A 27,994-nucleotide genomic window follows, 5' to 3' on the forward strand; every position below is an offset into this window, starting at 1 on the left:
CACAGCCGAATTCTACCAGAGGTACAAAGAACTGGTACCGTTCCTTCTGAAACTATTCCAAACAATAGAAAAAGAGGGAATCCTCCCTAACTCATTTTATGAGGCCAGCATCATCCTGATACCAAAACCTGGCAGAGATGCAACACAAAAAGAAAATTTCAGGCCAATATTCCTGATGAACATTGATGTGAAAATCCTCAATAAAATACTGGCAAACAGAATCCAGCAGCACATCAAAAAGCTTATCCACCGTGATCAATTTGGCTTCATCCCTGGGATGCAAGGCTGGTTCAACATATGCAAATCAATAAATGTAATCCATTAGATAAACAGAACCAATGACAAAAACCACATGATTATCTCAATAGATAACGAAAAGGCCTTGGATAAAATTCAACAGCCCTTCATGCTAAAAAACTCTCAATAAACTAGATATCGATGGAATGTATCTCAAAACAATAAGAGCTGTTTATAATAGATCCACAGCCATTATACTGAATGGGCAAAAACTGGAAGCATTCCCTTTGAAAAGTGACACAAGACAAGGATGCCCTCTCTCTCCACTCCTATTCAACATAGTTTTGGAAGTTCTGGCCAGGGCAATCAGGCAAGAGAAAGCAATAAAGGGTATTCAAATACAAAGAGAGGAAGTCAAATTGTCTCTGTTTGCAGATGACTTGATTGTATATTTAGAAAACCCCATTATCTCAGCCCAAAATCTTAAGCTGATAAGCAACTTCAGCAAAGTCTCAGGGTACAAAATCAATGCACAAAAATTACAAGCATTCCTATGCACGAATAACAGACAAACAGCCAAATCATGAGTGAACTCCCATTCACAATTGCTACTAAGAGAATAAAATACCTAGGAATCCAACTTACAAGGGATGTGAAGGACCTCTTCAAGGAGAATTACAAACCACTGCTCAAGGAAATAAGAGAGGACACAAAAAAATGGGAAAACATTCCATGCACATAGATCAGAAGAATCAATATCATGAAAATGGCCATACTGCTCAAAGCAATTTATAGATTCAATGCTATCCCTATCAAACGACTACTGACTTTCTTCAAAGAATTGGAAAAAACTACTTTAAACTTTATATGGAACCAAAAAAGAGCCCGCATAGCCAAGACAATCCTGGTCAAGAAGAACAAAGCTGGAGGCATCACGCTACCTGACTTCAAACTATACTAGAAGACTAGAGCAACCTGAACAGCATGGTACTGGAACCAAAAGAGAGATATAGACCAATGGAACAGAACAGAGGCCTCAGAAATAATATCACATCTACAGCCATCTGATCTTTGACAAACCTGACACACACACAAGCAATGGGGAAAAGATTCCCTATTTAATAAATGGTGTTGGAAAAACAGGATAGCCATATGCAGAAAACTAAAACTGGATCCCTTCCTTACACCTTATACAAAAATCAACTCAAGATGGATCAAAGACTTAAACATAAGACCTAGGACTATAAACATCCTAGAAGAAAACCTGGGCAATATCATTCAGGACATAGGCATGGTCAAAGACTTCATGTCTAAAACACCAAAAGCAATGGCAACAAAAGCCAAAATTGGCAAATGGGATCTAATTAAACTAAAGAGCTTCTGCACAGCAAAAGAAACTATCATCATAGTGAACAGGTAACCTACAGAATGGGAGAAAATTTTTGCAATCTATCCATCTGACAAAGGGCTAATATCCAGAATCTACAAAGAACTTAAACAAATTTACAAGAAAAAAATAACCCAGCCCATCAAACAGTGGGCAAAGGATATGAACAGACACTTCTCAAAAGAAGACATTTATGCAGTCAACAGACATACGAAAAAATGCTCATCATCACTGGTCATTAGAGAAATGCAAATCAAAACCACAGTGAGATACTGTCTCATGCCAATTAGAATGGCGGTCGTTAAAAAGTCAGGAAACAATAGATACTGGAGAGGTTGTGGAAAAATAGGAACGCTTTTACACTGTTGGTGGGAGTGTAAATTAGTTCAACCATTGTGGAAGACAGTGTGGTGATTCCTCAAGGATCTAGAACTAGAAATACCATTTGACCCAGCAATCCCATTACTGGGCATATATCCAAAGGATTATAAATCATTCTACGATAAAGACACGTGCACACATATGTTTATTGCAGCACTATTCACAATAGCAAAGACTTGGAACCAACCTAAATGTCCATCAATGATAGACTGGATTAAGAAAATGTGGCACCTATACACCATGGAATACTATGCAGCCATAAAAAAGGATGAGTTCATGTCCTTTGAAGGGACATGGATGAAGCTGGAAACTATCAAACTATCTCAAGATCAGAAAACCAAACTGCATGTTCTCACTCATAAGTGGTAGTTGAACAGTGAGAACACATGTACACAGGGAGGGGAACATCACACACTGGGGCCTGTCAGGGGGTGGGGGATAGGGGAGGGATAACATTAGGAGAAATACCTAATGTGGGTGACAACAGGTCAGGTTGATGGGTGCAGCAAACCACAATGGCACATGTATACCTATGTAACAAAACTGCCCACTCTGTACATAAAGGTACATGTAGCCCAGAACTTAAAATATAATAATAAAAATTTAAGGAAGAAAAAAAATCCACATTTTTTGTTTTGTTTTTGTTTTGTCTGTTTGTTGTTTTTGAGATGGAGTCTCGCACTGTTGCCCAGGCTGGAGTGCAGTGGCGCGATCTCGGCTCACTGTAAGCTCCGCCTCCCAGGTTCATGCCATCCTCCTGCCTCAGCCTCCCAGGTTCACGCCATTCTCCTGCCTCAGCTTCCCAAGTAGCTGGGACTACAGGCTCCCACCACCACGCCCAGCTAATTGTTTTTTGTATTTTTAGTAGAGATGGGGTTTTACCATGTTAGCCAGGATGGTGTCTATCTCCTGACCTTGTGATCCGCCTGCCTCGGCCTCCCAAAGTGCCAGGATTACAGGCATGAGCCACCGCGCCCAGCCAATCCACATTATTTTTTACAAAGAATTTAAACATCATTCTTATCAGTTCTGAGAATAGTGGGAGCCCTCCAGAAAAAGAAAAAGAAAATAAAACATGTCTACATGAAAACCGAGTACAGAAATGTTCATAGCAGCATTGTTCATAACAGTCCAAAAGTGGAAACAATCCAAATGTTCATCAGTTGATGACTGCATAAATCAAACGTGTCCTATCCATACAATTGAGTGTTATTCAGAAATAAAAAGGAATGAAGTACCAATACCTGCTACCACATGAACAAGCCTTCAAAACATTATGCTAAGTGAAACAGGCCAGTCACAAAAGACTGCATACTCTATAATTCCATTGATACAAAATGTCCATTATAGGAAAATTTACAGAGACAGAAAGTAGTAGTGGTTGCCAGGGTCTGGGGTAGGCAGAAATAGGGAGTCACTACTACTAAGTACAGGCTTTCTTTTGGGAGTAATAAAAAAGTTCTGGAATTAGATAATGGTAATCGTTGCATGACCTTGTAAATGTACTAAAAGCTACTGAATCATATATTTAAAATGGTAAATTGTATGGTATGTAACATGTATTTTAATTTAAAAGTTCACATACGCAAAATCTATGCCGTAGTATAGTTAAGAGGATGACATGGGCTTATGTGCACATAGCACAGTGCCTGGCATAGAGTGACTACTCCATGAACGATAGCTATTTTTATTTTTCGTAGTCCATGTAGGGTCAGAGAGAAGAGAATAAACACACAAAGGTGGTTCATAGCTCAAGGCCATTCATCCAACAGGAGGGTGACCTACTTCCTTCTCTGTCGTCTACTGTTTTCCTGGGTTTCAGTAGGTGAAGCAGTCAGGCACCCGACCACACTGATCGCCCGTGGAAAAGGCCAGAGGGCATGTACTGGTTCTCCATCATCTGCCCTGCTCATCATGATCCTGTGTGCCTAGCTCTCCTCACCCTGCCCAGACCTGAAAAGCAAGGCCTGGACACCAGGGCACTTCAGGTGTCAGCCTTGACCCATTCCTGTCTTTTCAAGGTGCTTTCTCTTTAACCACGGACCTGGTTTATAGGGCAGAACAACTAGGCTATTGGCTCTGGGCTTCTCATCACAGGTTCACCATATAAGCCCAAGATCAAGAAGCAAGGGCTCCCTTCAGGGCTGCTTCTGAGGGCAGGTAACAGATGGGTGGCAAACTGCAGGTAGCCAGAGCTCAGGCTAGTGTGTTGTCAGGATTTGTTCTCTCCCTGCTATTTTCTTCCTTTCCAGCTGGACCCAAAGTCACAGCTCACCCAGGATGGCAGCTTCTATTGGCAAGATAAAAATACACCTCAGTTTGACTGCTGAGACCCATGCATGGCCAACTTGATCATTAAGGGCAAAGAGAGAGGACCAAGAACAAAATGACAGTTACATCCCTGTGGTGGGAAAGGAGGCCAGAGGAACCTCCAGCTTGTCTACATGTGTTGACTGTGGGCTGTTAGTGCTCACGGGAAGTTTCAAGCACTTTGGTACCCTCTGCATCAGCATGAATCCTAGGATGAGCACGACTTTTCTGACTTGTTTTGTTCATCCACCCCTTTGAGAATTTATGGAAGCTCTAGACCATTTCATCAAGTTAAACATTCACACAGGTGCATTTTCACAAAAACTTACATATCTCAGAGGATGTACAGAACCATTGAGGCTAGGGGGTCCATAAATCCCTGGACCAGAATAGATTTTATTGTAGTAAGTCAGAAAGAGTTTATAACACAGCCATCAGAAATAGCAGTGAATTTCTGGAAGAGGATAGAAGCAAGGGTGTTGACCTATCAGATGCTGTATATGTCCTAGGAATGCCTTCTTTTTGTGCCATGGACAGAAGATAGGGGAGGAAACCCTCAGTGCAGAACAGATTCTTGGGGTACCACAGTTCAGGGCCAGATATATCAGCAAGAAGATACCTCATACCAAAATGAATAAAGAGTTCCCTGTGAAGTAGTTGGGGAAGGAAGCCCCAATGGGCTGATACATAACCCAGCCTGAGCTGATAAGGCATTCCTAAAATTAGTTGCCTCCTCACTGGCTGGCAGAGGGGGGCCTGGGTATAAGACCCTGTCTTAGTCTGTTCTCACATTGCTATAAGGAAATACCCAAGACTGGGTAATTTATAAAGAAAAGAGGTTTAATCAACTCACAGATCCTCATGGTTGGGGAAGCCTCTGGAAACTTACAATCATGGCAAAAGGCGCCCCTTTACAAGGCAGCAGGAGAGAGAATGAGTGCCAGCAGGGGAAATGCCAGATGCTTATAAAACCCTCAGATCTCATGAGAACTCACTCACTATCGTGAGAACAGCATGGGGGAAACCACACCATGATTCTTACCTCTTACCTCTTACCAGGTCCCTCCCACAACATGTGGAGATTCTTACCTCTTACCAGGTTCTTACCTCTTACCAGGTCCCTCCCACAACACATGGAGATTATGGGGATTAGAACTCAAGATGAGATTTGGGTGGGGATACAGCCAAACCATATCAGACCCTATCTGGTTTCAGAGGTTTCCTGAACACTTCCAGTCAGCTCTCTACTAGGGCAAATCATGAACAAGTTGCCCCTGCTAATAATGAGGCCAGTAGTTGCCCAACACTGAGATGCTGTCAGCGGCTGCATCCCAGCAATAGAAGAAGGGACATCCAGTGGTCTGGATGTTCTACTGAAATGTTCCAAGAGTGACAGGCAATAGGAGCAGGGTGGGGGATGGGGAGGAAGACATTGATAGAGAGAGCTTGAGGGGCTCCAGCATTTGATTGAGTTTAATCATGTTGCCAAGGAGAATTCCCGCTGGTTCAATGACTGTGGCTAAATGCTTAAGAACTCTAGAGCAAGCACTGGGGCATGTTGAGAACAGCAGGGCCCTCAGATCAGTTTATTACCAATGATCTGAGAATAGGACATAGGTGTTTATTTTGTACTAAGTCCAAAGATTCTGTTTGCAGAGGAGAATACAAAGAGGTGCAACTGATCAAAGAAACTTACAGAAACAGTAGAAGTGGAGCCATGCTCAGTCCTCATGGGGCAGTCCTTACAATGATTCAGCACCCTGGGCTGGTTGCATGGTCCACCCACTCTAGCTGCACACCCCTCTGCTGCGTGTCTTTTCTGGACCCCTCTGCCCTGCTCCCTCAGAGTTTCCTATTGCTCTATAGTAACTGTCCATTGCTTTTGCTTGTATTGGTATCTCTTGCTTTTATAATTGACAAACTGTTTCATATTATCACCAGCTAAGAATCAAAGAAGAGTGAATATGATAAACTCTGATTTTTCTCTGGGTGAAAAGTTATTCTGCAAGGCCTACCACACTGACTTCCTGAGCTAGTCAGCTGAATGCAGGAGGTCCTGTGCCTCAGAGCATGACTTCCTAGCCCAAGACTGTTTCTCCTGGCAAAATGGGAGCCAAGACTGCTTAGAAGTGGGGTATATGGGAGTGACAGTCATCTTGAATTTTGGTCTTTTCGATACGTTCACTTGGAATGTTTCCAATCTCCTGTAAGAAGACAACTGCCAGTATTACAAGACCTTTGTCTACTAAAAGCAAAACTGCACACAAAGAAAACCCTACTGTAAAGCATGTTTTATTTCCTCTGAACAAACTAGACTTTATTGTTGCAAAGTTTGCAACCCATTTTAAAGATCAACAAACTTTTTAAGAGATAATAGTGCTCAAGAAATAGTCCATCTATCTGATCCCACTTCCCAGGCCCTTGCAATTAGGCAGGGCCTTGTGACTGGTTCTGGGTACTGGAGGGAAGAGAAGTGTGCCCTTTCTAGGATGAAGCATAAAACAGCCAATGCGTGACTCTCAGCTCAGCTTTTCCTTGTGGTTGTGATGGAGAGATTCCTGTGTTTTATGTGATCAGCTGTAGGCCAGTGATGCCTTTGTCAGCTTGAGCACCTGAGGATTTGTGGGGCAGAGCCCACTGAGCTATGTTGGAAATAGAGCACAAAAGGGAAAGAAAGCAAGCTTCCTTGTTTTAAATCACCGGGATGTTGTGGTGATTTTGTAAAAGCATAACCTGGCCTGTCCTGACTTTACACAAGCGGATGCTGGCAGATCCCTGCAGGAGGACACCAGTGTGAGTAGCCGTCTCTTCCTTGGAGCTGGAGGCCAATGAGACTCCCTAATTTACAACTCAGGCTGAGTCTCTCAGCTTCAGGTAATGTCTCAGAGGTTCCTCTTCTCCGTACTGCTGGCATCCCTCTGTGGAGGATCCAGAATCCAATTTCTTCTTTCTTTTTTTTAGCATCATACTTACTGAGGCACAATTTACATACAGTACAATTCCCTCTTTTTAATGTACACCTCTATGGGTTTTAACAAATGCATACAGTCATGGAACCACCAACACAATCAATCTATAAAGAGTTCCATTATCCGCTGCCCTCCAAAAATCTCTTGTGTCCCTTTGGAATGAACTCTTCCTCTAAACTCAGCCCTGGGCAACCACTGATCTGATATCTGGAGACCAGTCTCGCTCTGTCGCCCAGGCTGGAGTGCAGTGGCCAGATCTCAGCTCACTGCAAGCTCCGCCTCCCGGGTTCACGCCATTCTCCTGCCTCAGCCTCCCGAGTAGCTGGGACTACAGGCGCCCGCCACCTCGCCCGGCTAGTTTTTTGTATTTTTAGTAGAGACAGGGTTTCACTGTGTTAGCCAGGATGGTCTCGATCTCCTGACCTCGTCATCAACCCACCTCAGCCTCCTTAAGTGCTAGGATTACAGGCGTGAGCCACCGCGCCTGGCCGGCATTTTTCTCTCTCTTTTTTTTAACCAGCCTTTTAGAATACTTTGAAACTCACAGAGAAGTTGCAAAGATACCACAAAGTTCCCATATGCCCTTTACCCTGCTTCCCATGTTGTTCACGTTACATAGCTTGTCAAAATTAAGAAATTAACATTTCTACAATACTATTATAGTATATCTACTACCACACTCTACTATACTATACTATACTGTACTCTACTCTGCTCTACTCTACTAAATAAAGCATAGACTTTATTTGGATTTCACCAGTTTTTCCAATGATGTCCTTTTTCTGTTTTGGGATCTAATCCAGGGTCCCCCAACTTAGCATTAAGTTGCCATGGCTCTTTAGTTTCCTCCCATCTGTGGTTTCTCAGTATTTTCTTGTTTTTCATGACCTGGACACTTTTGACAGATACTTCTCAGGTATTTTGTGGAATGCCTCTCAATTTGGGTTTGTTTGATATGTTCTGACACCAAGCTTGGGGTTATGAATTTGGGGAGAGAATAGCACAGAGGCTAAGTGTCCATCCCACTGCATCATGGCAGGGGGTACATGATATTGCTGCAGATTATCACGGTGGTGTATCAATATTCATATTTGCCAATAAATGATATTCCACTGTATGCACATACCACAGTTTTTTTAATCTTTGAAGGACATTTGGGTGCTCTCAGTTTTGGGAGATTATGAATAAAGTTGATACACACATTCACATACAGGTTTTTGTGTGGACCTCCCTTTTTTTTTTTTTTTTTTTTTTTTTGCTTATTATTGCATTTATTTGCTGGGGCTGTAACAAAGTGCCATGGACTGAGTGGCTTGACCAATAGAAATCTATTTTCTCACAGTTTAGGAAGTGAGAAGTGTGAGATCAAGGTTTTAGTAGTGTTAACTTCTTCTAAGGGTTTTTTCTTTGATTTGTAAATGGCTGTCTTCTCCCTTTGTCTTCACCTGGTCTTCTCTGTGCATGTTTGTGTCCTAATCTCTTCTTACACCAGTCATATTGCATTACACTGTTCTTTTTTTTTTTTCTATTCAATATTGGCAGTATTAGTTGCATTTTCTTTTTTTTTAAATTTTTTTTTCATTATACTTTAAGTTCTAGGGTACATGTGCATAACGTGCAGGTTTGTTACATATGTGTACTTGTGCCATGTTGGTATGCTGCACCCATCAACTTGTCAGCACCCATCAACTCGTCATTTACATCATGTATAACTCCCAATGCAATCCCTCCCCTCTCCCCACTCCCCATAATAGGCCCCGGTGTGTGATGTTCCCCTTCCCGAGTCCAAGTGATCTCATTGTTCAGTTCCCACCTATGAGTGAGAACATGCGGTGTTTGGTTTTCTGTTCTTGTGATAGTTTGCTAAGAATGATGGTTTCCAGCTGCATCCATGTCCCTACAAAGGACACAAACTCATGCTCTTTTATGGCTGCATAGTATTCTGTGGTGTATATGTGCCACATTTTCTTAATCCAGTCTGTCACTGATGGACATTTGGATTGATTCCAAGTCTTTGCTATTGTGAATAGTGCCGCAATGAACATATGTGTGCATGTGTCTTTATAGCAGCATGATTTATAATCCTTTGGGTATATACCCAGTAATGGGATGGCTGGGTCATATGGTACTTCTAGTTCTAGATCCTTGAGGAATTGCCACACTGTTTTCCATAATGGTTGAACTAGTTTACAATCCCACCAACAGTGTAAAAGTGTTCCTATTTCTCCACATCCTCTCCAGCACCTGTTGTTTCCTAACTTTTTAATGATTGCCATTCTAACTGGTGTGAGATGGTATCTCATTGTGGTTTTGATTTGCATTTCTCTGATGGCCAGTGATGATGAGCATTTTTTCATGTGTCTGTTGGCTGTATGCATGTCTTCTTTTGAGAAATGTCTGTTCATATCCCTTGCCCACTTTTTTATGGGGTTGTTTTTTTCTTGTAAATTTGTTTGAGTTCTTTGTAGGTTCTGGATATTAACCCTTTGTCAGATGAGTGAATTGCAAAAATTTTCTCCCATTCTGTAGGTTGCCTGTTTGCTCTGATGGTAGTTTCTTTTGCTGTGCAGAAGCTCTTTAATTAGATCCCATTTATCAATTTTGACTTTTGTTGCCATTGCTTTTGGTGTTTTAGACATGAAGTCCTTGCCCATGCCTATGTCCTGAATGGTATTACCTAGGTTTTCTTCTAGGGTTTTTATGGTATTAGGTCTAACATTTAAGTCTCTAATCCATCTTGAATTAATTTTCGTATAAGGAGTAAGGAAAGGATCCAGTTTCAGCGTTCTACTTATGGCTAGCCAATTTTCCCAGCACCATTTATTAAACAGGGAATCCTTTCTTCATTTCTTGTTTTTGTCAGGTTTGTCAAAGATCAGATGGCTGTAGATGTATGGTATTATTTCTGAGGGCTCTGTTCTGTTCCATGGGTCTACATCTCTGTTTTGGTACCAGTACTATGCTGTTTTGGTTACTGTAGCCTTGTAGTATAGTTTGAAGTCAGGTAGCATGATGCCTCCAGCTTTGTTCTTTTGACTTAGGATTGTCTTGGCAATGCGGGCTCTTTTTTGGTTCCATATGAACTTTAAAGCAGTTTTTTCCAATTCTGTGAAGAAACTCATTGGTAGCTTGATGGGGATGGCATTGAATCTATAAATTACCTTGGGCAGTATGGCCATTTTCACAATATTGATTCTTCCTATCCATGCGCATGGTATGTTCTTCCATTTGTTTGTGTCCTCTTTTATTTCACTGAGCAGTGGTGTGTAGTTCTCCTTGAAGAGGTCCTTTACATCCCTTGTAAGCTGGATTCCTAGGTATTTTATTCTCTTTGAAGCAATTGTGAATGGAAGTTCATTCATGATTTGGCTCTCTGTTTGTCTGTTACTGGTGTGTAGACATCCTTTTTTTTTTTCTGTTCCTTCAGGGTGAATTCCTAGGTGTGGGATTACTGGGTTGTACGGTAAGCATGTGTTTCACTTTCTGTGACACTGCCAAACTGTTTCCCCAAGTGGCTTCCATGTTACATTCCTGTCAACAATGCATGAGAGTTTTAATTGCTCTGCATTCTAATTTCTGTTTATCAGTGTTCCAATTAGTGATTTGTTCTCAAGATACCTTTAAGATTGGTGAGTTTTGTTATGTGTCCCTTTTGTCTGTGGACGCAAGAATCCACTTAATATCTCCTAGTCTTACCACAGAATTTTTTCCAGCTTTATGGAAAAATCAGGGACAACTTATTCAATAGACTTTCTAGTCCTGTCCTCCTCCCTCCATTCCCATATTTATGAATGAGGTAACAAATGATATGAAGAGAAAAGAGAGCCTGGCGTGTCTCATGCAAGGTAATTCATTGGGAGAGGATAAGTGTTTTTTTTATTTTTTAAAATTTTTTTATTTTATTTTAGGTGGAGTCTTACTCTTGTTGCATAGGCTAGAGTACAATGGTGTAGTCTCAGCTCACTGCAACCTCTGCCTCCCGGGCTCAAACAATTCTCCTGCCTCAGCCTCCCAAGTAGCTGGGATTACAGGTACCTGCCACCACACCCAGTTACTTTTTTTTGTGTTTTTAGTAGTGACAGGGTTTCACCATGTTGGGCAGCTGGTCTCGAACTCCTAACCTCAGGTGATCCACTCGCCTCAGCCTCCCAAAGTGCTGGGATTACAGGAGTGAGCCACCATGTCCAGCCACATTTTTAAAATTTAGTTAAAATTTTAATTTTAAAAAATTGACAAATAGTTGTATATATTCATGGAGTACATAGTGTTGTTTCTATCCATATAATGTATAGTGACCACATCAGGGTAATTAGCATATCCATCATCTCAAACATGTATCATGTCTTTGTGTTGGGAACATTCACTATCCTCCCTGTAGCTATTTTGAAGTATATGTTATTGTTAACTACAGTCAGCCTACAGTGCTATAGAATACCAGAACTTATTCTATCTAGCTATAATTTTGTGCCCTTTAACAAATCTCTCCCTTCCCTCTTCCAACATTTTACCGAGAGTGAACTTTGGTGGCACATTTCTCCACACTCGAGTGTTGCTGTTTGTAAGTACAATACTAAAGTCTTTGGGGGACATCAACTCAATCCTTGTAATGACTCCAAGTGGAAGGAAATGTTACTATTCCTATTTTATGGATGAGAAAACAAGCTGGAGAGAGTATATGACTTATAGCAGGCAGAGCCCAGGCTTGACCACAGCTTTGTCTGGTTTCAGAGCAAACTTAACAACTGTCCTAAATGTCTCTCCTGGATGCTATCCCCAAAGGGTGTGCTTAGTAACTAACTTCTGAAAAAATAAAAATAAAAGCGGTCATGAAGGACAGGAGTTTTGCCTGTTTTTGCATTTGAATTGTTTTCTACAACTTTTAATTCCTAGCAAACACTTAAGAAGCATTGGCCTGGGAGTCAGTCCTGGAAAACCAAGACTAGTAACCACAGGAATGTGATGACTAGTCTTGGGTTTCCTTAACTTTAAACTTAGTACTTGACGTTCCTTTGGTCTCCTCAGTTTCTTTGCATGGATATGAGCAGGTTGGAAGCAAAAAGCTCTAGGACTCCTTTTGTGATCCCATGAAGTCAGCGGGAAGGTCAGTATTCTCAATGGGCCACTAAGAGCTCCAAACTTCCAGCCCCAGTGCCTGCTGGGGAGTGGCCTCATGGCACAGGTGGGAGGCGCTTAATAGGGTTTTTTTTTGGGAACCACTGCAGTTATTTAACAACCCTGTTTCATTGCCCTCTTGAAAGACTGGAAAAGCATTTCCTGAAAGTCTTCCACTGGAAACTAGAGTGATTGTCTTGTATTTTCCTGTCTAGCATCCATTTTTTTCTTTCTCTAATAACAGCATCCCAATTCTGCCTTAAGGAACTTTCTCTATTCTTGGTCCTTGAGGGTAAGACTCCAGCTCATGAAAAAAGCTGGGCACGCAGCCCATTTCCCACCACGCCTACTATGGTTTGAATATATACCCCAAAGTTCATGCGTTGGAAACTTGCCATTTCAACAGTATTAAGAGGTGATGCTTTAAAGAGGTGATTACTCCAAAAAGGGGAATCTCCACCCCTTTCCCAGAAAACTCATGAATAATCCACCCCTTGTTTAGCATATAATCAAGAAATAACTAAGTATACTCAGTCAAGCGGCCCATGCCGCTACTCTGCCTATGGAGTAGCCATTCCTTATTCCTTTACTTATTTATTTATTTATTTATGTATTTATTTTTTGAGATGGAGTTTCGCTCTTTCACCCAGGCTGGAGTGCAATGGAGCAATCATGGCTCACTGCAACCTCCGCCTCTCAAGATTCAAGCAATTTTCCTGCTTCAGCCTCCCAAGTACCTGGGATTACAGGCGCCCCACCATGCCCAGCTAATTTTTTTTAGTAGAGACGGGGTTTCACCATGTTGGCCAGGCTGGTCTCAAACTCCTGACCTCAGGTGATCTGCCCACCTCAGCCTCCCAAAGTGCTGGGATTACAGGCGTGAGCCACTGCACCTGGCCTCCTTTATTAATAAACTTGCTTTCACTTTATAGACTCGCCCCAAATTCTTTCTTGTGCATGAGGTCCAAGAGCCCTCTCTTGGGGTCTGGATCAGGACCCCTGTCTGGTAATAATAGCACCATGCATAAGCCCTGCTTACAGGCCCACCGATGCCTCGGGCCGCCCAGGGCTGCCAACTCTGAGTAGATCACATCTTTTTAGGAAAAACCACTGACAAAAAGTGATGGTTTGTCCTAAGTTGGTGCATTTCTAATTCTGAAGCTGACGGGTGCTTTTCTCACTTTCCCAGAGCTCAAAAATCAATTTGACATTTCTAAAATTACATTTTGAAGGAAATGAGTCTATAACGTACACCAAGAGCCCATGCCAGCTGGGGAAAGAAGGAAAAAGAATTGTCTCTGCCTCCCTCTCTTAAATTTGTATATTCTTTAAATTTTGGCTGGCGGACAGGGAAGGGAGGCTGGTGGACCGCCCCACCTGGATTGGCAGGAAAGCTTTCCAGGAACAGGTGCTCTCTGAATCTCCCCAAAGGGTTCAGCGCAACTGTGATTCAGACCAGGCTCCCATCATGAAATGAAAATGAGGGACAAGTGGGAGTGTACAGGAAGAGGGTATGGTACCTTTGTCTTCTTCATGCCAGGGCCAGTCCTTGGGTGGCTGAGGAGGGTCTGGGAGGTGGGTCTTGGAGGAAGCCCTTTGGCACGGCAGGCACGCAGGCCACTTAAAAGAGAATCAGGCAGCAGCTGCTGCTTCTTAAACTGAAAAGGTGGTCCACGGGCTTTGCGTGAGCCCGGATCAAAACACGCGTATCAAAAGGGATCAAGAGGCTGGCCAAGCGGATTGCAGATAGAAAAGGGAATTGAATCTTTCGTTTTTTTAAGGTCAAAAGGGAATTGAATCTTTCTTTTTTTTTAAGGTCAAGAAAATTTGGGGAGAAAATGCCTCCACGTGCAATTCTTTCCTTTTCCTTGTAGCGAAGCCTGTCCAGCTACTACAATCCTCTCCCCTCCACCTACAGAGCAACTTTTAAATGCCACCTGTTAGTATTTAAAGTAATCCATTTGAAATAGATGAAACCCACCTGTGTTGCTGTCCCACCCTTTTCCCCACCAAGCTCTCTGGGCTTCCAGCCTGGACGGAGCGAGTCAGGACCTCCTCCCTCATCTTCTTACTGTGGTTGCAGGGTTTTCACAGCTGCAAATGTGAACCAGGATGAAACTAGGACTGAGTCCACATTCCACACAGGGCAGCTTGACTCCTGTAATCATTAATCCATTGCTGACAAAGTGACTGCAGGGTGCTGACTGCTGGGGAGACAGAGATTTGGAGAAACAGGGAGACTGTTCTTTGGGGTCATAGCACCTAGTGGTAGAGGCACATGCATAAAGCACAGTCCTTGTGAGGCCAGGGCAAGCACCATCCTAGTGTTGCTGGACGAGATGGGAGAGAGGCAGGAAGGGAGGGAAGGAACTGATGAAGTGTCAGGGAAAGGTGAGGGCTGGTTCCTCACAGGAGACCTGGGGGTGCACTTGGAGAGGTCCTTGTGGAACACGTCGGCTCTGGGTATGTTCGGGAAGGGTAGGTGGGGTTGTGATGGCATCCCAGGAGATGTGCACAGCAAACGCACAGGCCCAGGGTGGGGAGCAGAGGCTGGGGGTACAGCAAGGCCTCCTGTGTGAGTGCGGGAAGGCTTATAAGGTGAGGTCCTGGTGCTGAACTCTTCATACCCTCAAAGCCCACCAATGCCAGGTTGAGGAATCTGTTAAATGAGATTCTAACAAAGGAGACCCCCTGGATAGCTTATGGTAGGCCCGGATGTGAGCAGGGTTCCGTGAGCTCCGTAACATGCCCCATTTCACCTGCAGTGCACTTTCCTGTGCAGAGAAAGAACACCTCAACAGTCTCCCATCTCCAGTCCTCCAAGGTGTCTTGTAGGGACGGAGGTGATTGCTGTGGCCAGGCCCTTCCATGAGCCGTTCCTGTGTGTGTGTATTTCAGGAAGTGGCCCCAGGAAGCCCTTTCAGAGCTGGGCACTGAAGCTGCAGGAGTCCAGGAGAGACCTCCTGGCCCAACCAGTCATGGGGAACCATCTCCTGGGGCAGTCTTGGAGTCCACCCCTACTCTGGGCCTCTAGTTCATTGAAAGGGGTATACATGGGCTACCACAGATGTGTGTGGGCCCTCAGCAGGTCACCTGTGACATGCATGGCAGGGAGAGCTCTGGGGTGTGTAATAGTGGCAGAGTATCCGAGCTGCCCAAATGTAAAACTGTGGCTCCCACCCGTCTGATCCTTCAAGCCCCGTGTCGTCCTGCCTGCTGCTGCCTTACCTGGGTGGCGCACGGGGTCAAATCAATAGCTTCAAGGCTGCAGTTGGGACCCATCCTTCTCCTCTGTCCCACTCCAGTCCCCACACCCACACCCAGAGCACTTTCCTCAGCACATCACTGAGTCCCCACAACAGACTCCATCAACTTGACTTTGCATGTCAAATATCTTTTCTGTTTAATTAAAAAAAAAAAAAAAAAAAAAAAACAATGTCACAAGGGGCTTCAGAAATACATGCTTTTGAATTCCAGCCACGAAGAGGACAAAAGGAGACAGTGGTATCTGCAAATATGGCTGCTTTCCATAGAAAGGTTTGTGCCTTGGCGAGAAGCCCAGCTCCTCTACCTGTGTGAGAACACGTGGACCACCAGGCACCTGCTGTGGGGACAGTGTCTTTGGTTGGCCAGAGCTTCATCCAGAGCTCACTGGAAGGTGGCTTGGCAGGAAGGAATCTTCCTACAGCCCTCCTCCAAGTGGGACAGAGTCTGGGGGCAGAGAAGGAGGCATCTAAGCTTTGATAGTCTCCTGCTGCCTCTGAGGCTTCAGGACACGTCATTCAAACCTACAAAGTAGGCTCCTGATTTCAACTTGGATCTCATGGTAGCCCAGTGACACCGCAGCAGCCATGATGGGATGTAGGCAGGAGAGCGGCGGCCTGGAAACCGCTTCTAGACAATCCTGTATTGTTTAGATCCACATAGAGATACATGAAAACCCTTTAAACCAAATAAGAGTAAATAATTATACCAATATAAACAGGGTCGTTGACCCTTTCATTTTATTAAAATGGCACGTAATTATTAAAACAGCATACTGATCACTTTATACTTCTGCTACCGCCGGGGGAGCTGCTGGGGGCGGCATGTGAGTGCCCTCCCGAAGAGTACAGATTCATGCATTGAGCAATTCGTGTTCTTTATCGGTTTTCCCAACAGCATCAGGATTTGAGAGTGGGTCGAGGTCAGCGAAGAGGCTGAACCAGGCAGTCAGGTCTGAGGCAGCCTTAGCAGGTTCTGGGGAGAGAAGAGGAAACATGAGCAAACCCACCTTCCAAATGGCCGCCTCTGCCATGCGGGATGCAGGCAGGTCCAGGTCATCTTAAAATGCAGGATGTTCAATCAGACAAATCCCTTTGCACTCTGTCTCTGACAACGGTTAGGGAATTCCAACTCCTGTGGCTGGTTGGCCGGTTGGTTAACATTTCCAAATCATGGCCTGAAGCTCTGTGAATAACAAGCTCTTGTGTTAACAAACTCCCACCTGCACCCCAACCCTACTAATGGCCATCGCCCATGAAAAGCTGCTCAAACCCTCAGGCCCTGCCACTTCACCACAACCAGGAAATAGCATAGTTATTTCAGAAATCAGACTGAATGGCTGAGAAAGCAAGGGGCTTTCCACTGCCTGCTGGAGGAATCTTTTCAAATCTGCTGGGTCAGGAGAAAGATTATGGCCACTCTTTTTACCCGTCAAAGCAACAGGCCCAAAAGCGTTTGGCGCCCAGGCCTGGCTTCTCCTCTTCTCTCAGGGTCATTGCCTTCTTCAATCCTTTCCTGTCAAAAGGAGGGCCCTGACATGCCTTCCCTTCTCCCAGGGGGTCAATTCCCCTCACTCTTCAGCCTCATTGGAATACTCCCTTCTGCTCTTCCACCTAAACACCTGCCGTAACTTCCTGAATACCACGATCATACAGCCAAATTATTTTCCAGATGAGGAGAACATTCTCAAAAGAGTGCTTCATGCAAGTTATTTCTAAGTAAGACGAAGGCTTTGTTTAAAAGACATAAATCATTCCACATGAGAATCTAAGTTCATTGGCTTGGATGACCTGTGCCTTTTTTCTTCTCCAACAGGTGGGAGTGTCAGAAACATGAAGAAAATGTCTCTGATGGGTGATCCTTCTAGCTGAGAGCAGCTAGGAATGTGCTTGCCATCTGGCTGAAAAGAGTCTCAGAAAGTACTGGTAGGACAAGTTGCTAAAAGTGGTTAGTGAGGGGATAGAAGCAATGGGATTATATCAATATAAACAGGGTCTTTGATCCTTTCATCAAAATGGCACTGAAATGCTAAGATAGGGTACTGACCACTTTATACCTCTGATTCCCCTCCCTTTCTCTTTTTGTAAAAAAAAAGTCTTTTGTAGATATCAATGTATCTACATGTAAAAATCAGTTGTATCTATGATAGTGAGAAAACTATATCAAGACTAGTTGGTAATATGCAAGTTATTACTATGTAACATTGAATTCCATGTGCAATTAGCCCTGGAATCACCTGGTTTATCTTGATATGATTATCTGAAACAAGAGAGCTCACTATAGCTGAGTTGGAGGGGGAGTGGGCAGGGTACTGCCTACAAAAAGGGAGTCATTCATCTTGCTTTAGTCGTGAAGAAGGTGGCCCAAGGAAACTGTATGGGGCATGACTGATTTCACTGGATTAGCCTATCTCTATTCTTGCTAGAGGATATCAAAATATCTTAAAGATGACTCCAGTGAAAATATGCTACACACTTGTTTCCCCTTCCTTCTAACCTCCTCAAGGGTCTTAGGAGGTCCTCCGAGCGTTACCATGGCCTTGCTGTGAGGAGTCAGTGATTGTGCTTTGGGACAATCCTCACATTCCCCAGGCAGCCACTGTTGGAGACAAAGCAGGTGCAACTTATTTGCAAAACACTTAAAAGAACATCATAGGAACACTTTTTGATGATAATGGAATAAACACTTCCTTTAACTTCCTGTGGCCAACAAGAGAAAGTCAGTGATGACCAAAGAAACAGAGCTAGAGCTGCAAACACAGATGATATCTTCAGTTGAGCACAGGCTCCCTTGGGAGACCTGTCCCAAAAGAGAACAGATCTCATGAACTTGAAACGACCTCTTTTGACAACTACGAAACCTGGCCCTTTCTGAGGAGCACAAATTAAATGCCCTATTTGGTGGTGGCAATGGTATTTTTGGCTAAAAATAGCAAACCTCAGAGGCCTTTCATACCTTGGTACTTCCAACCAAACTTGGGGACCACCCAATCACATGTAGATATTTGACTCGTTGACATTAGGTACAATTTGATAAAGGGAATTATGAATGAGGACATTAAGCCAGAAAAAGAAGTCAGAATGTAATTTCTGGGATTATGCAAAATTCTCCATCTCACAGCCCTGCTTTGAGCCCTAGAAGTTCAAATGGAAATTAGCAAAGTAGTACAGAAAATGGGTTAGGCCACTGGAAAGGAAGGCAGCTGTCATTTCAGGGAGATAAAATGCTGTTTTTACCTTTCACTGCAGGGCTGTTGTCATTTGGACTGCTTGTCTTTGGTACTGGCCATGGAGTAGGAGGAGGACTGACACTGCTCTCTGACCAGCCTAATATTCAAAACCAGAGCATGCCACATCTAGAGAAGAAGTCACATGAACCCACCAGTTGATGGCCATGTTCTTGGTTCTCAACCATGGTGGCCTCTGAATAAAAATAAGACATTTCTCCCATGTTCCTCATACTGGAATACATTTGAGGAGACAGGAGATATACATCAACAAACCCAATCCAAAAATATGAAAAATGAAGGAAAAGGTTAGATTCTGAAAACGAAACAAACAATTGCTATGGATAAGGCATTTTAGCTTTTTAGCTTTATTTATGCCCATTTTTCTTCTCAAGCACAATCATTTCATGATCATACCAAAGATTATCAGTGGTGCTCTAAGGAAAGCAGGTGCCTTGTTTTTCTGTCACAAATGGGGAAAAGCTTAAAAAAGAGAACACCATTAAATGAAGCAATAGGACTAGTAACTGCACATTTTCTCAACTTCCAATGTGATCCAGTCCTTTTATTTTCTACATAGCTAATATAAATTGGGAGATTTAATTAATACAGATAAGTAAATGACAGTCCAGTACAAATATATGTGGGGGAAAGAAATCCCTCTTTAACTTTATGCCTCCCCCTTACAATGGTATTTGGCTTGTGATATGGTTAGGCTTTGTGTCCCCACCCAAATCGCACCTTGAATTGTAATTCCATGGTCCCCATAATCCTCACTTGTCAAGGGAGATACCAGGTGGAGGTAACTGAATCATGGGGATGGTTTCCCCCATGCTGTTCTCCTGATAGTGAGTTCTCGTGAGATCTGATGGTTTTAAAAGGAGCTCTCCCCCATTTGCTCCACACTTCTCCTTCCTGCCTCCTTGTGAAGAACATGCCTTGCTTCCCCTTCACCTTTGCCATGATTTTAAGTTTCCTGAGGTCTCCCCAGTCATGCTGAACTGTGAGTCAATTAAACCTCTTTCCTTTATTAAACCTCTTTCCTTTATAAATTATCCAGTCTTGGGCAGTTCTTTATATTAATAGCAGTGTGAAAATGGACTAATACACCTTGTATAACCCAACCACATGTTCTATAATGCCCCTTGTGCCCTGCCTGCCCCAGAATGGTTAAGAGGCATTCAGCACTCCTGTTTTAGGGACAGCAAACCTAGTTCCACACAGCATTTACTGTCTGTCCTGGAGGTTTTGGCATGACTCATATTTAATGCAGAACTTTACCATAAGCTTCTTTGCACCTCTGCTTTCATTCTATATATGCAAGTCTTATCTTCTCAATGAGACAAGAAATTTTTTGTTTTTCAATTTGCTCCAAAATACTTAACACAGCACAGGTAGATGTTTGCTGATTAAGTGGGTTGTTGATTCTCACTATAAAATGTAGACCATCAGAGGATGCATCACTGTTGGGATCATTATGCTTAAAACTGTTATCCTTTTATTGGGATACTCTGGTCACAGTGTTTTTTAAGGAAAAGCTTTGTATCTGATAAGGCCTTCAAGAGAGATCATGTTTGGAAGGCAGAGTTCAGATGGGGCAGTGAAACCAATGTCCAGAGCAAGAATGCCACTCCGTATATGGCACAAAAAGTATAGGATTTAATGCCACTTGTTCACTCTGCCATTCTAAGCTTCAGACTTTCCAGTGGACTTCATTATAGAATTATACTCTATTTCTTAGTTTATATTTTCATCTCATCTCCTAGAGTCCTGAGCCCCTGGAAGCCAGGGACAATGTATTATTCATCTTTATATCCTTTAGTGCACTGAATGCTACCCAATGGGTGTTCAAATATATGACTATTACATTAACAGAGCACTCTTTTAAACCATGAGAAGTACACTTCTAAAACATTATTTTAAGAGATGGCAAAGCAGTACCTGGCACATATTCAGTATTATAATAATATGCACTGGTTGAAGTATTTCAGTTTAGGCAAATGGCACAAACCTCACAAACTTATTTATTAAGACTAACTTAATGAAACAGGTGGCCTGTGACCTATTTATTGACTCTAGAACAATGAAAAAATACGAAGAGTTCTAAAAGGCATTGTTATTCATTGGAAAGGTATTTGAACACATACATAACAGAATTCACAAACAATCAAAAGCACTAGACTTGGAGGGAGCTGTCTGGGACCACAGAAATGTTCTAACACTGGACTGTGGTGAAGGCTGCACAATATAAAGTTACCAGAAATCCTTGAGCTGTTCTCTTACAATGGGTGAATTTTTGGCATATAAATTATATGGCAATAAAACAGTTTTTTAAAATAACCAGTATTTGGTGTAATCCAGGAATAACATAACCTCCCTGGTTCCTAGAAAATTGGCCCCTGACCATTTTCCTTCTAGACCCAAATCACATAAAACAGTGGTAAATGTGGAAAGTTACAGTTGTGGTTGCTGTGTGTGCCAAACAATGCCGATCATACTGAATGTAACTGGTAACTGTCACCGTTTCCTGCAATCCTTCTCTAACACTAAGTGTACCCAAGACCCACCTGTCCTCCAGAGCCCATGCCACCCTTCCCCTAACCCCTGCAGCTTGCCCTCAGTCTCTCAGAGCCATGGTTCTCACAATGTGTGTCCTCAACAGAGGCATGGGCATCACCTATGTGCTGGTTAGAAATTCAAGTTCATGAGCCATTGCTGACCTACTGAATCAGAATCCCTGCAAGTAGAGCCCAGGAAATGATTTTAGCAACCACTCAGTGATTGTTATGTAAGTAAAAGTTCGGGAAGCACTTCCTTAGCTGGTCGCTGAGGCTGCCTAAGTCACCATTTGGATTAGAATCACAGGATGCCTTTCGGGCCAGTGTGAGGACTAGGAGAGAGGTACTCCTAAGAATCAGAGGGGCCCACTTCCGGACTCCACACCCCCAGGCAGCTGACTCCAAATCTTGCAGCTTTATGCTCTTCAATCCTATTGTCCTCGGACAGAGTTCCTGGAGGGCCCACACTTCCAGAGAGAACTGGAACTGACTCAGAAAAGCCAGGGGGGAGTAGAGAAGTCAACCCCTCCCGATCCCTGTACGCTATGTGACACAGTGGGAACTCAAACAAGGTAATTCTTCCCATTTCAAAAATACGCATGACACTCAGCTGCAGAGAACACTGGAAAAAAGAGGCAGACTCGAAGCATTGTATTTTTCAAAGTATCACATGAACACGTTCCTAAAAGGAGGCAGAAATCAATTTATACGTCAAAATGGAGCTCACTTCCCATCATGTAATGTGCGTGTTCTTGAAAAGCTATAAATAAGTGAAACATCTGTGTATCAAGTCATGCTTTAAAAGAACCCAGAGGCCGGGTGTGGTGGCTCACGTCTGTAATCCCAGCACTTTGGGAAGCCAAAGCAGGTGGATCACTTGAAGTCAGGAGTTCAAGACTAGCCCGGCCAACATGGTGAAACCCTGTCTCTACTAAAAATACAAAAATTAGCCAGGTGTGGTGGCAGGCACCTGTAATCCCAGCTACTGAGGAGGCTGAGGCAGGAGAATCACTTGAACCCGGGAGGCAGAGGTTGCAGTGAGCTGAGATCGCGCCACTGTGCTCCAGCCTGGGTGACAGGGTGAGAATGCATCTCAAAGATAAAAAAATAAATAAGAGGACCCAGGAATACAAATTATATTTTCAAACATGTGATTTAAAAGATGATAATGGCAGATTCCTTTATAGACAAAACAGATATCTTCTACTTGAATTCCTTTGTAAGTATGGATTTTTAAATATTGTTCACCTGAAGCACTCAGGAACCATACAATGAACACCTAGAATCCATGGATTTGGGGGCTTCTCTGTAGCAGAGGATGTGAAGATCATAAAGCCTGAAGACATCCCCTCTTTGGGAGCTAAGATGATGGGAACAGTACACCTCAGAATGTTCACAAACACACACAGGGCATCATTACTCCCTTTCCCCATGGTGTGAAGCAGAAACGACAGCCAGTTTGCCAAGTCACATTCTTTTCTCAGAACAGTTATTAAGCATCAGTCTAACAATTCGACTACATGAGCATGAAGGGATAAAATAGTATGTCTATGACACCAACTATTTATGGAAAAAAAAGCAAATACTAAGCTCAGCTACAGTTTCAACCTCATTCATATCACTTTGGAAATTATTTAGGAGAAGGGTGCAATGAGGGTAATTACAGATTGAATGCCAAGCCAGATTTCAAATGTCTTGGCTTCTGTCAGGAAAAAATGCTATTTAAAGAGAACTTAGTGTTGCTAATATTCCCATAATTGCCATCAACTGTTCTCTAGCTGGTGTGAAGTTGGCTGAGGCATTTTTAACATGAAGGTGTGGCCAGAAAGATGTCAGCCCATCTCAGAGTAGTTCTGTCAGGAGAGGGGTGGTGAAGAGTGAGCGACCAGGGCAGTGAGTTCTGTGAACAAAATGACTACCCTAGCTTTCAGGATCCTTTGATATGTCAAATGTGCTACCCATTTGCAGGAAACATATAAAATTTTCTTAGAGCAACGCTGCCCCCCTTACTCACGTAAAGGAAAACCTAAATCAGCCAAGCATAAGGCTGGCCAGCTAGAGCAGCAAGTGAAGCCAAAGGACACCGCCCAGAGCTGTGCTTTGCCATGGGTGTCATTTACCAGCTGGGAGAGCCGAAGACCTGGGCTGGGCGGGGATCACAGCCTGGAGAGCTCTCTTGGGGCTGCCTGTGAAGGGGAGAGTGGGAACACCACAACCACGTGGCCAAGCACCACCCTGATACCCACAGTTCCCCATCAGGCCTAGTTTCCATACCTGCAAGGGGGAGATAAAATGTCCTGCCTCATTTGGGGGTTGTTTGGATAAAATGGGATCTTGTAGATGAAACCAGGTAGGAGAGAGGCTAGAGAGCAGGCCCTCAGTAAACCTAATCGGAATCTGGGAGTTTGTAAGCTAAGTAGACAAGTAGACGACAGGAGTAACCCCTGAGGGCATCATCTTCAAGGGTTCCCATTTTAGGACTGGTTTCTTTTCATCTAGTGTCATTTGTCAGTTGTCCTTTCCCCCACTTCTTGCCTGACATCCATCCATCCATCCATCCATCCATCCATCCATCCATCCATCCAGCCAGCCAGCCAGCCAGCCAGCCAGCAAGTACTTTTGTACATTTACCGTATTCCAGGCACTGAGCTGTGTTCTGGAAATACGATGGTGAGCAACATAAATATGGGCCCTGTTCCCATGACGACCTCGAGCGAGAGACAGAAAATGGAATCAGAATGAGATCCTGTCATTTGCAACAACATGGATGGAACTGGAAGACATTATGTTAAGTGAACTAAGCCAGGCACAGAAAGACAAACTTTGCATGTTCTTACTCATTTGTGGGAGCTAAAAATTAAAACAATTCAATTCATGGAAATAGAAAGTAGAATGATGGTTACCAGAGGCTGGAAAGGGTGGTAGGGGTGGGGGTAGTAGGGATGGTTAGCGGGTACAAAAATCTAGGTAGATAGAATAAATGTGATCTAGCATTTGATAGCATGACAGGGTGACTGCACTCAACAATAATTTATAGCACACTTAAAAATAGCCCAAAGAGTATAATTGAAATGTGTGTAACACAAATAAATGAGAAATGCTTGAGGTGATGAACACCCCATTTACCCTGATGTGATTATTACCCATTGCATGCCCGTATCAAAATATCTCACATACCCTACAAATACATACATCTACTATTCCCATAGAAATTAAAAGTTAAAATAAAGTGAATCAATTTTACAATAAGGTAAGGGGAGAGGAATGATTAAGTACAGGTTGTCATGGACGTGGGGAGCAGAAACACCCTGACTGCTCAGGCGGGGGGACTCAAGGAAGGCTCCTCAGTGAGATGACATTGGAGCTGAGATGCTGAAGGATGAGAAGTTAGCCAGGTAAGACAAGCAGCATGCTGCGGAGGTGAGTGGCATGCTCTAAGGAGAAGGGACAGCATGTGCCAAGACCCCATGGTGGGGACAGACGGGTGCACTGAAGCTTGATATGGCTGGAGTCAGGCGTACTGATAGCACACGCAGCTCTCCAGGGAAGCAATGCCACGAAGACAGCTAAGCAAAGATGTGGGCGGTGTGGACAGTGAGGAGACAGTCATGTCCTAAAGGACCTTATAAGCCATGCTGAGGAGTTTAGACCTTATTCAAATGGTGGAACAACTGCAACAACTAAGCAGGTCACAAGGCCTTTCTGGGGCTCCTTGATTCCCTGATCTATAAAACGGGTGTGGAGTAGATCAAAGTTCCTTCTGTGGACTAAATTCTGCAGAGTTCCAAGGCCTGCAAATGCCCCTCAGCAGGCATAGGAAGGGCTGCACTTTGGTGGAACTCAGTTCCATTGCCTTGTGCTAAGAGTGCCTGCTCTGCATTCAAACTAAAAATATACCCCATGGTCTTTTCCCTCACATGATTCTGAGTACTGGGAATGTCAGTTACCTGGAGGCAGGCTAAGCCAGGAATGGCAAGAGGTGAGCACTGTTTGATGAAAGGTGAAATGGAGATAACCCGAAGCCTGACATTATATTAGCCTTAAATGGAAATCCACCCAGATGGCAACGGCATCTCAGAATTCGGTAAAACGAACACCGTGAAGGAACACAGGGCTGTATGTTTTTGGGGATTTGGAACAAGATTCCTAACTTTGGTTTGCAGAGTCCTAAATTAAAAGATGTCCTGATGCGTTTATTTTGAGCCACTGGTAATCTTTCTAGTATCAGTGTCTACTTCTAAATTTTGGAAATGGGTAGAGAATTGAGAACATTGACTCTAAGGGCCTCTCAGCATTGCCTGTCTCCAGCTCAGGTGGCCTCTTTGGCTGGCTCTCCTCCTACTCACACAAAGAGGCCTCAGGAAGGCACAATTTTCTCATCACTGCATGACACAGGAACCCCCACCCCCTATCATGCTGATAACTTCAGTCACTCTTAGAAATCCCAGCTAAAATTAACTTCATCTTCTCATTTTCAGCACAACTTCATTCTACATGCATTCCTTTGTTTCGGACTCTTAGAGCTTAAAGTAGGAGGAAAAGAAGATGTCAGTGTTCTCCAAATCCCCCTTCCTCTCCGTTTCCCCAGGGGACTGGGGACAGAACGAGGAGAGAGGACAAAGAAGAGAGGTAGAGAGGTAGAAAAGCAGGGGAGAATCCAGGGAGACGACAGAGGAGGAAACTGAAGAGATGAAGGAGGAAGAAGAGGGGGAAATGTGGATTGTGAGACGGGTTAAGGGAGCTGGGGAGGTGGCCCAGAGCTTGCAGTTCAGTCCTGGTGCCTGTCCCTGAGGACTCGGTGCCCCAGTCTCTCACAGCCAGCCAGGACAACCTGAGACTCAGCAGGGTTGTGCCAGAGTGAATGTGGCTGCTGGCACACAGGAACATGATTTCCTAGGACAATCTCAATTTCAAATATTCTATTGTGGAGCATCATTCAATTTTGTGTGGACTTAGCCTCTGTCTCCCACACCCATTCCTCCTTTATGGCTCCCCAAATGTCTCCATCCCTGTGTGCGACCAGGATGCCCAGGCCAGGGTGTCATTACAAATTCTGCCCCTCTGACGGCTTCCAAAGAGATGCCTGAAGAGCCCCACTGGGAAATCCCTTTTGCTATCAGAGACTGTACCGAGGGGCATGGTAAAAGGCATGGATTCTGGAGTCAGGCTGCCTGGGCTCAAAATCTGGCCTGCCCATTAACAGGAGTGTGATCTGGGGCACATCACTTAACCACTGTTCCTCAGTTTCCCAGGCAATAAAACGGGTAATAGTAGCTGGCTGGGAAGGGTGTGGTGAGGATTAACGTTCATCCATGTGAAAAGCACACAGGACAGTTCTTGGCACATAGCACGTGTCACACCAAGTGCTGGCTGTTATTTTACCATCTACAAATTGTAGATTCACTGAATCATATAATTTTAGACCTCCGCATCTCTGCAGTAGGAACTAACCGAGGGGTAAGAAGATAACACAGGGATAAGAAGCTAAGTCCATGACCTCATTTTACAGATAAGAGGTAAAGGCCCAGAGAACTGAAGGGGCCTGACCACCAGCTTCAGAGTGAGGAGGGGTGGGGGGGATTGTAAGATAAAACCCAGGCTCTGAACTCCTCCCCGGTGTTTCACTGAGCCAGGATGCCAAATAGTCTTTATATTTTTTTGATATAGGGTCTCACTGTGTTGCCCAGGCCAGAGTGCAGTGGCATGATCACAGCTCACTGAAACCTCCACCTTCCAGGCTCAAGCAATCCTCTCACCGCAGCCCCCCAAGTAGCTAGGACTAGAGGCATGCGCCAGCATGCTCAGCTACTTAAAAAGAAATTTTCTTATTTTTTACTTTTTGTAGAGATGGCGACTCACTATATTGCCCAGGCTGGTCTCAAACTTCTGGCCTCAAGCAATCCTCCTGCCTCAGCCTTCCAAAGTGCTAGGATTACAGGTGTGAGCCACAGTACTTGGCCAACCCAATGAGATTTTCTACTCTGTGTTTAGTTTGACTACTTAGTCATTTAAGTGGTTTATTGAAATAGGTCTTTGAGATTATCTGGTTGATCACGGGAAGCAGTTTCAATATAGGGTGGCCAATGTTGAATAATAATTATTAAACTATTATATATAACTATTCATGTGCATAGGTAGATTTTTTTTTTTAAATAGACAGAGTCTCCTTCTATTGCCCAGGCTGGAGTGCACTGGTGTGATCTCTGCTCACTCTGCTTCTCGGGTTCAAGTGATTCTCCCGCCTCAGCCTCCCGAGTAGCTGGGACTACAGGCGCGTGCCACCACTCCCAGCTAATTTTTGTATTTTCAGTAGAGACACGGTTTCACCATGTTGGCCAGGATGGTCTAGACCTCTTGACCTCGTGATCCGCCCGCTTTGGCCTCCCAAAGTGCTGGGATTTCAGGCGTGAGCCACCATGCCCAGCCATGTACAGGTAGATTTTCTAGGCCATGGATGCAGTGAAAAAAAAAATCTCAAGTTAACATTCATCCTTTCCTTTTTGAGGGGACTGAGGGTCCTGATAGAAACATAGAAGGCAAAATTTGACAA

The 27,994-nt window shown here is 43.8% G+C and overlaps 1 protein-coding gene across 16 annotated transcripts in view; it reads right to left on the minus strand.

Annotated features, from left to right (window-relative positions):
* Positions 1-16,366: 16,366 nt before the first annotated feature.
* ICA1 (islet cell autoantigen 1) overlaps positions 16,367-27,994 on the minus strand; it is a 155,724-nt gene continuing 144,096 nt past the window's right edge. For all 16 annotated transcript variants that reach the window (XM_050782972.1, XM_050782964.1, XM_050782974.1 and 13 more), the window contains one exon: positions 16,367-16,635. In XM_050782972.1, coding sequence (XP_050638929.1) covers positions 16,514-16,635 — 122 coding nt within the window. In that variant the 3' untranslated portion in view covers positions 16,367-16,513. The remainder of the gene's footprint in view (positions 16,636-27,994) is intronic.

This window comes from Macaca thibetana, chromosome 3, assembly GCF_024542745.1.
Source record: "Macaca thibetana thibetana isolate TM-01 chromosome 3, ASM2454274v1, whole genome shotgun sequence".
NCBI lineage: Eukaryota > Metazoa > Chordata > Mammalia > Primates > Cercopithecidae > Macaca > Macaca thibetana.